This window comes from Tauraco erythrolophus, chromosome 16 (genome assembly GCF_009769465.1).
Source record: "Tauraco erythrolophus isolate bTauEry1 chromosome 16, bTauEry1.pri, whole genome shotgun sequence".
NCBI classification, from domain to species: domain Eukaryota; kingdom Metazoa; phylum Chordata; class Aves; order Musophagiformes; family Musophagidae; genus Tauraco; species Tauraco erythrolophus.
This window is the reverse complement of record NC_141480.1, coordinates 6,348,133-6,361,512: the sequence shown is the minus strand read 5'-3', so window position 1 is coordinate 6,361,512 and position 13,380 is coordinate 6,348,133. Positions and strand designations below refer to the sequence as shown.

General features: G+C 57.6%; 1 protein-coding gene across 1 annotated transcript in view; it reads left to right on the top strand.

Moving 5' to 3' along the window:
* The first annotated feature begins 3,010 nt into the window (after positions 1-3,010).
* Positions 3,011-13,380, top strand: part of FLT4 (fms related receptor tyrosine kinase 4) — a 55,606-nt gene continuing 45,236 nt past the window's right edge. Inside the window, exon 1 of the mRNA XM_086621343.1 lies at positions 3,011-3,068. Within this exon, the coding sequence (XP_086477469.1) occupies positions 3,011-3,068 (58 nt within the window). The remainder of the gene's footprint in view (positions 3,069-13,380) is intronic.

Here is a 13,380-nt window from a genome sequence, read left to right as displayed (position 1 = left end):
GCTGCCAGCAGGCAGGAGGGCGGCAGCCAGCTCCTGGTGCCACTGCTGCCGTGTGCCGCGTGGGCCAGTGCAGTGGCACGGGCTGCAAGCAGCTCGCTGCGATGTGTGCCAGTGCCATCGCTGCCACCTCCTACACCTTCCCCTTGCCAAAGGCTGAGCTGGAGAGCAGTGAAACTTGCTTGTCCCGGATTCCTGAGCTGAGGAGGCTCTGGAGGAAGCACATCCTTCCTCCTCCTCCTCCTGCCAGGCTGCGTGCAGTGACGGTAGTGTGCTGCTTCCAGGCAGAGCCACATGTTGGGGTATACATCCTCACCTGGCCCTGCCAGCAGGGAAGGGCTTTGGCAGGAAGGCTGGGGCAGGCAGAGCCCCTGCCCTGCACCCAGCATGTACAGTGGCTCCTACGTGCAGGGAAAACGCTGCTCTGAGCTGCATACGTGCAATGTTAGCTCGGCAAGGATATACTGCCTGCTGTTACACGCTGTCTGAAAAACACATTTCACTGCTAAACCGTTGCACCGTGGAGTAGAAACCAGAGGTGTGCTGTGAGTGCAGTGACCGACTGGGCCTGGATTCGGGCAGGAGGGGACGGGATGGGAGAGTGGGCACTGTGGTGGGGAAGCACCCCTCTCTGCTCCCCTGTCTGGACCCCGCACCTGCCAGGGCTGGCTCTCGCCAGCTGTCCCCAGGACCAGGCTGTGTTTTCCTTGCAGGCTACCTTGTCGTTTGTCCCTGGGTGTCCTCAGAGCCACCTCGGTGTGCCTTTCCCATAGCTGTGCCTGGGGCTGGGCAGAGTCCAGCAGCTCCTGCCCTGGTCCCCTCTGCCACGAGTCTGTCTTTATCCTGCGCTTTGGGGAAGCCTTTGCTTCCTCGGGTCCCCCCCACGTGCCAGAAACGAGGCAAGAGGTTAAAATTAGATCCTTTTGTTTCCCAGGGTGGCAACAATGGAAAGGTCCCATCGGTCCCACAGTCACCCTGTGTTTGTGATGGAAAATTCCTCGTTTGGCGGGGCGAGCCCTCCCCAGTGTCCCACCGTTAGATGGCAGCAGGGACAGGCTGGTCCCTGCCTCAACGCCTGCACGGGGCCAACTTTGGGCTGCAATGGATGGATAATGCCAAAATCCCTTGATTTTTAGGGTGCCAGAGGATCCCTCCCCTACCCAGGTCAGACCCTCTGCTCTCCTTGCACTCGGCCTCTCCGGGCAGCCCTTGGGTCGCACATTTTGTCCCAGCATCTCAGTGGTGTGATGTGATTCATCCCTTCGTCACTGCCACACCTCACCACCTCGCTGCTCATCTCAAGTGCATGATGACCCCTGATGCCCACGGTGGTCCCTGGCGTGGGTACGCTGCCATGGTGGGGAGCCCCATGGCTGCCCTGTCTCTTACTCAACCCTTTGCACTGAGGAGGGGTCTGATCCTCAAATCTCACCTCTTCACCCCACAGCGGAGGGCAGTGCTGCCCCACTGTGCAGTCCCCAGCTCTGCCTCATCACTCTGTCATCACGACAAGTTTTAAAAGTCTCTCTCCAGAAACTTGGAGGATTTTGGGCACCCACATGGGATGGACGGACATCGCTGCTTTCTGCTCCTTGGGGATCAAGAAGGGAGGTGCTCCAAGATGAGTATGCTAAGAGCAATGCAGCTGGTGCTCTCAGGGTTAAAAACTCACTAATCGGGCCAGGGAGAGTCGAGTAAATAAACTCTGTGGCTGGGAGTCCCTCTGATGGCTCTGGGAGAGGGACAGGGCGATTTCTTCCCCGGATTTGGCAATGAGAGCACTTGAGTGCACAAGTTTTCATGCCTTTTCGAAGCCATGAGCACATGGTTCTCATTCAGGCTTTTTCTTCGCTGTCTGCGAGCGTGCATAATTAATAACCCCCCCGGGAGCAGCGTGGGGCTGTGTTAATTTATCCATTCAGTGCTCACTGGGTGCACGGGCAGCTGGCCGGGGCTGTGCCCGCTGCGCCGCCGCACTCCCGAAGCTCTGCCATCACCTCCGTCTGCAGCGTGTCCGCGGTCAGTTTGCACCGAGCCAGAGCCACTGTCTCTGGCAGCGGTGTGGGGGCAGCACGCATGGAGTGGCACCGTCACCAATCCTGCTGCCAACAGTCGTGTGCATGGGTTTGGGGGATACACCTGCCAGAGAGGGGTGCGTGTGCCACTGTAACAGTGCTGAGGGGGCAACGTGGCTGCCCCACGCTGCTGGCAGTGTGTACAGAGGGATGGCATGAGTGGGGGTCCCTTGTGCTCCCCTAAATGAGTAGGGAGGCAAGTGTGTGCGGTCAGGTGTGAGAAAGTGTGTGTGCATCTTCGTGTGCCCTGGCGGGAGGTGCAGGAGGAGCGGGGGTTCAGGGGGTGTGTGCCTGGGTGGGTGCATACAGGTGTGAGGTGTGGGCTTTGGGGGGTGCGTGCAGGCGTGAAAGTGTTTGTGCAAGCAGGTGTGAGATCCGTATGTTCCCGCGAGGTGTGTGCACGCCGATGTGAGAGGGTCCTTGTGTGCGTTCCCTCCGGTCCGAGAAGTCGGGACGTGCACCCAGACGCACACAAGAAGGGGTGTGGGCATTTGCACACAGGCGCGGGGTGATGCGGGTGCACACAGGTGCGGGTGGGATGCACGGGGGGGTGCACGCAGGTGTGCGAGTGCCCGCGGGGACGTGGGGCAGCGGTGATGCGCACCCAGGTGCGGGACACGCACTCACCCACGCAGGTGCGGGGGGTGCAGACACCCCGCCGCCGCCCGGAACCGCAGGTGCGCGCCCCCCCCCGCCCCCCGCACCGCCCCCCCGGCCCCGCCCCGCCGCCCGCCCGGCGCCCCGTGGGCTCGGCGGAGGGCGGCGGGCGGCCCGGGCGGGCGGAGGAAAAGGAAACGGCCCCGGTGCTCCCCGCCCGCCGCCGCGCGTCGCCGCAGCTGGGGCGCGGCGGGAGCAGAGCTCGGGCGCGGGGCGCTCCGCACCGCTCCGCATCGCTCCGCTCCGCCCCGCACCGCACGGACCTGCCCGCAGCCCCGGAGATGAAGAGAGTTTGCACGCTGCCCCTCTGGCTCTGGCTCGGCATTGTCTCGGAGGCAGGTGAGCGCCGCGGGGCTGCCCTGCCCTGCCCTGCCCGGACGGGGCTACGGGCTGCCCGCTCTGCCGCCCGCCCCGCACCTGCGGGCGCGCTGCGGATGGGACCCCGGCGGGACGGGCGGGACCCACCCGGCGCTGCCCAGCCCGCAGGTCCCCCGGACCGCGCAGTGACCCGCGCTGCCTGCCGCGGCGTCCCCCATCCCCGACGGGGACCGGCGCTGCCCGGCCCGGCGTCCCCCGTCCGCCATGGGGACCGACACAGCCCGTCGTGCGGTGCCCTCATCCCCGAGCGGATGAGCCGCGGGTGCCCGCCCGGGTGTCCTCGACGGTTTGGACAGCGTCCCCGCAGCGACGGGACGGGAGAATCCCGCCACCGTCCCTGCGGCGTCCAGGACCGTGGGGTGAGGCCATGGGTGAGCCCACGCCGTGCCGGTGCTGCGGTGTGCTCGCTGCAAGGAGGGAGGGAGCGCATGGGGCTCTTGCAGGAGGGATTTGTGTGCGGGGAAGCGCCCGGCCGGGAGGGCAGACTGGAGGCCAGCTCCCTGCTCTGTTATTTATTTTTCATACACAGAGTCATTAATTTGCGAGCGCCAGCAGCACATTGGGGAGGAAGGCGTGAGGAGGCAGTGGTCCATACGATGCCGTCCAGCCTGCCTCTCCTAGCCGGTCGCTGGCAGCTCTGGTCCGCCTGGGAAGTCACCCAAGGCAGATCCTGGTGAAATGCTTTGCCTTCCCGTAGTGCTCCTGGGGCAAAAGGCTGTTGGGCAGCAAGTCAAACCTCCCAGCCACGGCTTTGGGTCAGGTGGATGCAAGACCACAGTAGAGATGGGGTTGTAACGCCTTTCCAGGGAGTAGGGACCATGGAGCAGAGCAAAGCTGGGTGGGCACTGCCAGGGCAGTGGGGACGGGGCACCAGCCCCACTGGCTTCCCCCAGGAAGCTCCTGCTTTCACGGGTAAAGCCTTTACAGCCCAGATCAGCGCGAGACCGACAGAAAGTTAGTAGCGCCGGACGCTTGCAACGTGGGGACATGAATTTTGGGAGCATAAATAGAATTTTTTGTAGCCTCAGCTCAGTGACTCACTGTCACCGGCAGCATTTGCTTCCATTGTTGAAGTGAGCTCACGGGAGGGCTGCAGGTCTGGCCACATATGGACAGCATCAATGGCAGCAGCAGCACTGTCAACCTGCTCTGCCCAAAACGCTGCTGATGGTTCTGGTGCCACAGGGCTGAAAGACCTACCAGGCTGCCGGAGCTCGGGGGAGCTCTGGAGACAGAGCAGAAAGGGACCTGCCACGGGTGGCATCGCAGCGGGAGCTGCAGGTGTTCAAAGCTCTCTTGTTAGCGATTTGTAAAGCATCGTGTAGCTGTTCTCAGGTCTTTCATCTCCTGGAGGTGTGGGGAGCGGTGCCTGGAAGCTCTGGCCAGCGCGGCTGCGTGATGTGTGGGCCTCATCAGCGCAGGGCTGTGCAGAGGCTTTGAAGCTCTCCAGCCCTGCCTGATTAGTGCAGCGATGAAGGGTGATGTGGAGCTCAACTGGGGGATTGTACCCTGGAGATTTGCTTACTCTTCTTGCCGTTCTACCTGAGACCAATTTGTCAGTGCGTAAAGGACCCACAAATTGGCACATTACTGGAAATCCCAATTGGCACAAATATTTGCTCCCCTTGGGAGCAGGGATGGGGGTGTGACTGTTCCACCTCGGAAGGGTGAAATATTCATCTCAGGATCATGAAAGATCTGTTCTGGCTCTGCCTCCTGCTTGTTCCTGCACCCCGGTACGTGGTTAAATGGGCCAGCGCTAGGAGGGATGCCGTGTGTGAGAGCACACGGCTCTCCCTATGTCCTGACTCCACTGTGCTTGCAGGATAGAGTGGAGTTGGGGAGCTGCCGTTTGCCAGCAGTGAGACGGAGGAGCAGGCGGAGGTTGAGCCCCAGCACCACACAGCATCTCGGTGGTAACCTTTTGTGGGATGGCGACGAGAGCGCGTGCTCCCTGAGCCACGATGCTCTGGGCGCAGAGCGGCGCTGACCACCCCACAGCCAAACAAACCCGTCGGGGACTCCAGCTTGCTGCTTTCAACAGCACATGCCCTTTGCGTGAGGGAACGGCCCGTGCTTGTGTGGGACCCGCGACGATTATGTTGGCTGCCGCTGCCTGCCCTCCTCTAAGATCATGCAGACCTCCCCGGCCGGGTGCTCGGACAGCCCCGCGCTGACCGTGCCAGCAGCAACATTCGCCTCCACAGCTGGGATTTGAAGCAGTTGCTTTATTGCGAGTAATAAACACGGGCCGTTTCAGCAACACCCTTTCACGCAAAAGCCCATGAGTGCACAACAAACCCCGCTCTGGCTTAACCCAGCCGCTTGATAGCGATGAAGTCAGGGCCTCCGAGGAGGAGGTGGGTGATGGGGGGATGGAGGGTGTAGTCTCCAGGGCTGCCGGGGAGGGGGCAGCCACGGCCCTTGTGCCCCACCGTCTGCTCAGAGACGATTTTGGATGAATGGGCTGCAACTACTGCGCTGGGATTTGGCTTGGGCACGCGAGCCCGCGGCTCGCTGCCTGCACAAACAGTTTGTTGCTGAGCTCAATTTGACGTCTGGTGGGGGGGACACTCCCCCAGCAGTACAATGTCCCTGGCCAGCACTGGGCTGAGCGGGAAGGGGGGCTTCCTCTGGAGTGTCCCACCCCGCTCTCCTGCCTCTCTCTGCGTGGGCTTGCTCCACGCGGGATCGCTGTCCCCAGAGTGTCTCTTGGCCCCGCGTTGGTGCGGTGTTTTCCAGGGCAGGCGTGGGAAGGGCAGGTGCTCCCAGTCAGCCAGGAGGGAACAGGCTGTTCCCGACGTCCCAGGGCAGTTCCTGGGAGGGAAAGGGAGAGCGGGATCCCACGGGAACGGCAGCAGAAGAGAACTGTGGCCAGGCAGAAGTTTCTCCAATGCCATACGAGGCGTCCGCAGTGCTCAGGAGGTCACTTTGCAGAGCAGCTGCCGAGCAGAAGGGGGCTCTCGATGGGTCCCCAGGTCTGCCTGGCTCTTGGCAGCTTTGGAGAGCAACATGAGCCTGGAGGATAGCACCCGTCTCACCCACCTTCTCCTCAACCACTCGAGTGGGTGCAGCAGAGGCATTTCCAACTGAACGTGGTGTCTTTGTGTTCAGACTTCTGGACTGAAACAGCCCCAAGGAATTGGGGCAAGTTGAGGGGGCTCCCTCCCCCTGTTTTGGGGGACTGTGTAATTAAACCCAGTGGCAGGGGAAAGCTGCAATAAGCCCAGGGTGATGGAGATCCTGCGGGGTCCGGCCATCACGGGGCTTTCTGCTTCTCCCCACACTGGCAGGAGAAGCAGAAAGCTTCTCACCGGGGAGAAGCAGAAAGCTCCGTGATGGTTGGACCCCGCAGAGGGTGGGAAGCCGGAGTGAAGGAGCAGCGATTGCGGTGGTTTCCGTGTAAGGATGACTAAACGTCGCAGGGCTCTTCCGCTGGAAAGACTGGCCGGGGCATTGTGACAGAGGGCTGCAAATGACGGCTCGCCTGGAAAAGGCGGTTCCCAGCAGGTTCTCGTGGTGGGAGGATGAAGAGCATGAAGGGGGGCTGGTGGCCTGCCACATGCCACCATGGAGCTCATCGCCATGGGGTCTCGTGAATGTTAGAGTTTGCCTGGTCCCAAAGGCAGTGTTGCATGGAAAAATACGCGTGTTTGCAAGGAAGAAATCCGCAGATGCTTAGTTAAAGCTGAAAGCCTCCTTTCCCACCCCAAACTGTGAGCCAGAGGTGCCCAGCACCATGTTTCACCTTGACCCTGCTCCAGGAAGCTTCTGCAAATCTCCACCTGGGCAAGGGGCAACAGGGAGCCAGGAACGCAGCCCCAGAGGGTCCGGCACCAACTGGGTGCCATGAGGGGAACCATGACCCCCTGGTACATGCCAGCGTCTGCTAGGGAGGCCAGTGCTGAGCCTTGCCCTGGGCCAGAGCTGGAATTATCTTTTGCCCTTCCTTAGGAGAAGAAATACCGCTGCAGCTGCACTGGCACCTAGTGACTGGTTAAATTAATTCCAGGGTTTTTATTGCTTCTGGCTATCCCAGACCTTTGTTTCTTGTTTCACGTTGTTAAAAGGGAGGGTTAGCCAGTTCCCAGGGGGGCTTTTTCTCTCCTGGTCAAAATAGTTCTGATGTTTCGGCACACAGTATTATTACCCATCTGCAGAGCCTCATTGTTAATGCAAAATAGTGGAAGCGGGGATGGCCTGTGGTCAAGTCGGCAAGGAGGCACGAGCCCTGGAGCCCAGTGTGACCACTTGTTTGGTTGAGCAGCCACGGGCAAAATCGCTCTGTCTCTAGGGCAAGTTCAGCAGAAGGAAGGTGAAAACCTGGCCCCGCGGCAGCCGGTGGCGAAAACTCCCACTCAGTTTTATAAGCTGAGACTATTAAGTAGGGAGTCTCTCCTGGAGTCGTTTCCCTGCTGAGGTAGCAGAAACAGGTTTCAGCCAGTGACTTGTATTTCACCTTACAACTTCTCCCACGTGCAAATTGTTTTCTTGCTGCGTTTCTGCGCCCTCCTTCCAGGGCGAAGATCTCCAGCGCAGGCTTTGCTGGCCAAACCTGGAGGTGCCGTGGGACACAAATCGTTTGCTAATGAGGGAGGATCAGCTTAGGGGGTTGGGAAAAGGCTCCAACTGGGGAAACGTAGAGAACAGGATGGTGGGGAAAGGCAAGAGAAACTCCAAGTGCTGTGGTCTCCCCTTTTCTGAGTATTTAATAACCAGGCGCTGCTCTGCACCTGTGCAGTGGAAGGCAGCAAGGACCCCGGGGTTATCCCCAGGGAGGACCATGAGAAAAGCTGAGTGGGTTGCAGACCCTCCTGGTCTTTATCTCCCATTAATGAAGGGCAGATCCCTGGAGGTGAGCAGAGAGAAAGAGGAGACGAGATTTTACCTGCCTGCAGCAGCCAGTCCAGAGCTGGTTACAGCTGTCAGCACAGCCTGGAAAACCCTCGTAGCAAGACAATAAGCTCAGCCCTGCTCCCGCTCCGAGTGTGCAAAGAGGGAAGCGATCAGAGAGGCTCAGTGACGCTTTCAGGACCCATTGCTGCAACGCGAGACGTAGCCACCTGCCCGCATGCAGGCGCAGAGGGGTTTAAGCATTCTCCTGGCTGTGGCTCCAGTTGGCTGGGCGAATGCCAGCCGGTGTGCCGAGTCCATCCGCCTCACTCAGCAGCGCTGGTGCCAGTGACGTGGTGCCCGTGCACCATCCCGCTACAGCCACGCTGCACAGCATGGCAAGGCTGCCCGCCCGGCATGCTCCGGGGGCCAGGACATCCCCATGGGGAAGGGTTAAGTGAAGACGAGCGGTGCCAATGCCAGGCTGGGTGTCCAGGTTCTCCCTTGGCGGAGGTCAGCGGTGGTTCATGGGAAAGGAAAAATTGGCAGCTGGGCCGGATGTCCCTGCATTTCCCCTCTTCCTGCAGCCGCCTGAACGACGTTCCTTATTAGCTTTCCTGACGGACAGGAGGAATCCGATGGCGGAAACTGTCACTGGCCTGATAACAGCTCAGGGACCCCTTTATGATGGGCGGCACGGCAGGGAATAGGGCAGCGCTCCTCCTCACCGGGAGGGGACAACCGGGCAGCCGGGGCTGCCCTTTGCACCGGATTTCAGGGACAGCGGTGGGCAGGGAGGGAAAGGCACTGGCAGCCCTTCCCTTGTGCTACTTTGTGTACAAACGCCCTCAGCGCTATTTAAAGACTCTCAAGGCCAAGAAGTGATGGCATGTATATATTATATTGGCAGTTTTTTTTCTTATTTTGGTGAGGCATCTGAGCCGGTGGAAAAGGTCATGGATGAGGAGACAGGAGCATGGAGCAAAGCTGCCCTGCCAAGGTCCTGAGACAAGGTGAGGCTTTCCATTCCCTGGCAATGAGGACATGAAGGGCAACCAGGGCTGGGATGCTTCAGCAGGAGCTGGGAGTGATGACCAGCACTGGGCATATGCATCAGTACTGGGGCCGGCTAACATACAAGGATGCTCCAACTGAGCAGATAAACACTGTAAAGGGAATGTTACTGCAATGTTTATTGTCCCTAGCTTTGTCTCCGTAGAAGATGGCATCTTGCTAGTGTCTGAGCCTTCTCTCATGTGTGCCATGGTGACCAGCCCCAAAACCACAAAAGGTCCTGAAATACAGCCTGTATTTCAATGTATCCATTGATTTTTATCTTACATCTGTGGAGGCCACCAGGCTGCTCCCATACCAATAAGAGCATTGTTTCCATGGCAATTAATGTATTTAAAAAGGGCAGAATGTACAGCGAGACTGTCTTTTTTTAAAGAGCAAGCCCTAAGCAAGGCAGCCCTTGCCGGTGGACTGGACATTGGACTCTCTGTCCGTGCAATGCACAGGTTGGCGTCGCTGTGCTCCGTGTTGGGATGCAGCGCACAGTGAGCCTGTGCTGAGCCCACGCTACAGCTTTGCAGCCCTGAGATCGCCGGTCCTCTGCTGCTCAGTTTTCAGTTTTAGCTGAGTGATACCAAAAAATCTCCCTGCAAGACTGAAGACCTCAGCAGGAACTCACAGGGTTGTTTCTGTGCTCTCTGAGCATCCGCTATATGACCAGGTCACCTACCTGGTTGCAGGATTTGAGGTTTAGGTCATCAAGCTATGCTGGCAGCTCAGGACCAATGCTTCTCACCAGCTAAGCTCAAACTCCTTTTGTGTATGCTTTCTGTCATCAAGCAGCAGAGGCAGGGAGGTTGGTGCAAAGGGAATTGCTGTATTTGTGTTTATGTATTGCTCTATCAGTGCCACGGTTGTGTGCAGAGCTGGTGGATATGGGAAGGAAACCAGAGCTCCTGCCCCAAACCCCAGTGCACGTTTCTGATGAATGTGCTGGAGATGGGGTACCCATGGGGGATAACAGAGCTGTGCATCCTCCTGGCTATTCTGAGAGAGAAAAGCAGGAAAATTCATAGTGCACGTTATTTGTTTAAAATGATGCGTGTTTCTTACGGTGTCACTTCCTAGCATGATGCATAGTTGCCATCGCAGCGAGGTGAGTTAACTTCCTGCTATACCTTCCTGGGGAGGAGTCCTCTCAGCCAGTCCTCATCAGGGGGTGGGAGAAAAGCTTTTTTGGAGGCATGCCATTCCATCCTCAAAGAGACGTTGAAGGAATTGCCTTTGGGAAGGTCCCTGGGAGATGGCTAAGACCACTCCCAGCCCACGCACCATCTGTACACGCGTGTGTCCCCGGGACCGGCACTGCCTCTTGCCAGGTTGCATTTTACCCTGCAATCCACCCTCTTCCTCGCTGGCCGTCCTGGCTCCCTCCACCGTCGCAGCTTGGAGCTATATGAGGGGATGGGCACGGTCTGGCAGAGGGTAAAATGAAAGAGCAGCATCAACCAAAACAACTGATGGCCCCAGTCTCGGGAGACGTGGCCAGGAGGAGGCCAGGAGGTAGTGGGATCATGCAGAGTGAGCAGTAGACAAAGGAAGGAAGTTTTTATTACTGAGCCAAATCCTGAAGTCCTTCAGTTGTATTAGGCCAATGCCTCAATGACTTCAGTGGAGACTGGTCTGAGTAAAGAGAGAAGAAAGTGCTTCAGGATCTGGCCCCTGGGTAATTGTGTCATGTGGGAAGCTTATAAAGAATTTGCAAGCTCATGATGGCTTTTGTGAGTGGCCTGCACTAGCCAGCGAGTAGCGCCCATGGCAGCCAGACCTCCTGCTTGGGTCGTCGTCCCTTTCCTTTCCAGGCATACAAAGTGCCCATCCCACCATTGGGTTCACTGTTTTGGCTGCTGGCAGGGCTTTGTGAGGCTTGGCAAACCCCACGGGGCCCAGCCAGGTGCACCGAGTTGAGTAGTGGCTCCACATGCTCATGAAGGTCTGTCTGCATGTTCATGAGACGCAAGAGACCCACGGAAGGTTTTAGGGTCCTACTTCAGCTTTCTGAGTTACGGCGGCACGTGGGCTCTTTGTGCAGCAGGGCAGACTGTACAGGTTTACTGGTTTTATGTGTCCCCCCACAAAAAGCACAGGGCTGTGTCACGGAGCCTGGAAAACCCTCCATCGGTTTTCCCACATGTGGGAAGTCCATGTCGGCTGGGGGAAGCATGTATACACGCATGTGTGCTGCAGCGAGATTCAGCTCCAGGCTTGGCTCTCCCTCTGTGACTTCTTTTCCCCATTCCAAAATACTGGTGTCCTGCTGAGATGGATGTTCAGTATAGTGACCTAAAAAATAAATACTGACAAAAGTGAGGGTCAAGTCAATAGTTTCCAAGGACAACAGTAAATCTTTGTATTACTGGGGCCAGAAGGTTGGGCATGAATTGTGGTTTATACTCAGATTTGGGAACGGCCAGCTCAGAGTGATGGCAGCAACAAAATTGCATCCAGCAGAGATGACGGCAACCAGCACCCACAGAAATCCATCACTCACGCATTGGATTGTCCCCGCCTGAGCAGAGTCCCCAGTGAGGTGTAACTCGGTCTAAGTGGCCATCATCCCTTCACCATGCTGCAGTGCTCTGCCCTCGGGAAGCAAAGGGCAGAAGTTTAACGGCATGTCCCAAAAGCATGGTGGCCAGCTGCAGTGCGGGATGCTCCCGTGGGAGATGCATTCACACCAAGAAACTGCCCGTGCCGCTGGGTAGGCAGTGCATGGTCCTTGTGCTGGGATGAAACGTGGGGGAAGCAACCACCCCAACAATGCCTTTGTAAAGCAATTTAGCTAATGTATTGTGCATCTGGGCCTGTTGACTCCTTGTTTGGTTTGTTGGTTGTTGCCAAATTATCAGATTCAGCAGGTCTTGGGCTGCTGTCTGTAAATGCTGGCTCTGGCAGCACTGGTGGTGCTGGGACGGGATCGGGGCATACCCTGTTCTTCACCTCCTCCCTGTGCCATGAAGTTCCAGTGCACAAGTGAAGGTGAGCCACAGTGTACCCCGTACAGCCCTGTTCTGGGCAGACAGGCTCAGACTCCAGTACGTTCCCTCTTGGGTGACAGTGTTGTGGTGGGATTTTCCACTTGGCAGGTATATCCACCACACTTGCTTGCTCGTGTGCTACAAGGACTAACGGAGGCAACTAGAAGGCATGGGTGGTAGCTCAATGTCCCCAGTTTGAAAGCTGGGGGATGGGTTTTGATGTCCCCTAAACCTCCTGTGTTGTAGAGGGGCAGGAACCTGCCCAATTACATCAGTCACACCAAAATTGTGCCCAGGCCAAGACATGCTGCCTGCTGCCATGGTGCCTGCACTGTCCAACGTTGCCCCTCGACGACACTCGGCATTTCACAATATTTATGGCTGCTCCTCAGCCTTGGCTGCTTAGACAAATAAAGCCTAATGCAGCCTGAGGCAGTTAATCCCTGGCTCTCCAGCCTCCCAGCAATAACAAGGCCTGGGTGGCATTTAAAAGAATGCACTGGGGGAGAGGGGGATCTATCTTTTATATGGTGGTGGAAATACAAGCCTGCCTTCATTGAAGATAAGCGGCGTTGGCCGGGCTAAGCTCCGGCTCAGAGGTTATAATGGTGATGGAAGGCAGGAGACTCCGCACGGCACTGGCCTCACAGTAACCTTTGCCAAAAGAAAAACACTTCTTAATACAATAGTAGATTTAAAAAAAAAAAAAAAAAAGAAAAGAAAAATAAACAGGGCCCCATGTGAACTTAGGAAACGTGTGCTGGTGTGAAGAGAGATGCGCATGGTGAAATGGCCTGAACAGCACCTGGAAGGGCTCTGGCCCTGGGCCCACGTTGCTGGGAATGGGAAAGGGCCCGTGTCTGTCCTCAGCTCCTTGGTCCTGTATGGTGCCAAAACAGCCCCACTGCCAAAAGGCTTCTCCTGCCTTTGCGGTCCGAGCCAACACGTCGTCCCTTCGTTCACACCTTGGCTTTCCCGTGGGGCTGGGAAGGCCGTTCCCAGCCTCGCCCCACGGCTCTGAGCACCAAGTACCTTGCGGTGACCAACAGGGACAGCCAAGGAAGCGGCGTGTTGTCTCTTTAGCACCATTTCCCTGTTAGTGCTTGTGCTCCTTCGGTGGAAGTCATTAGCATGTGTAAACGCTTCCTTCCCGTTGCGTCCGCTTGCGTGCTCTCCCCGCTGAGTGCGTGGCAAGGGAAGCACCTTTGAACGGGAAAACAACAGTCAGCCTCTGAGTATTAACAAGAGAGTAACTGGGTGTTTATGACACTTGGTAACCCTCTTGTAAGCTGGTTTTAGAAAGCAGCAGAAGGTATTTTAGCTTACTGGCCTTCAAATAGCACCAAAGTCCGATGCTGCCATTTAGGCTGGGCGTTTCGTCGTAGGAA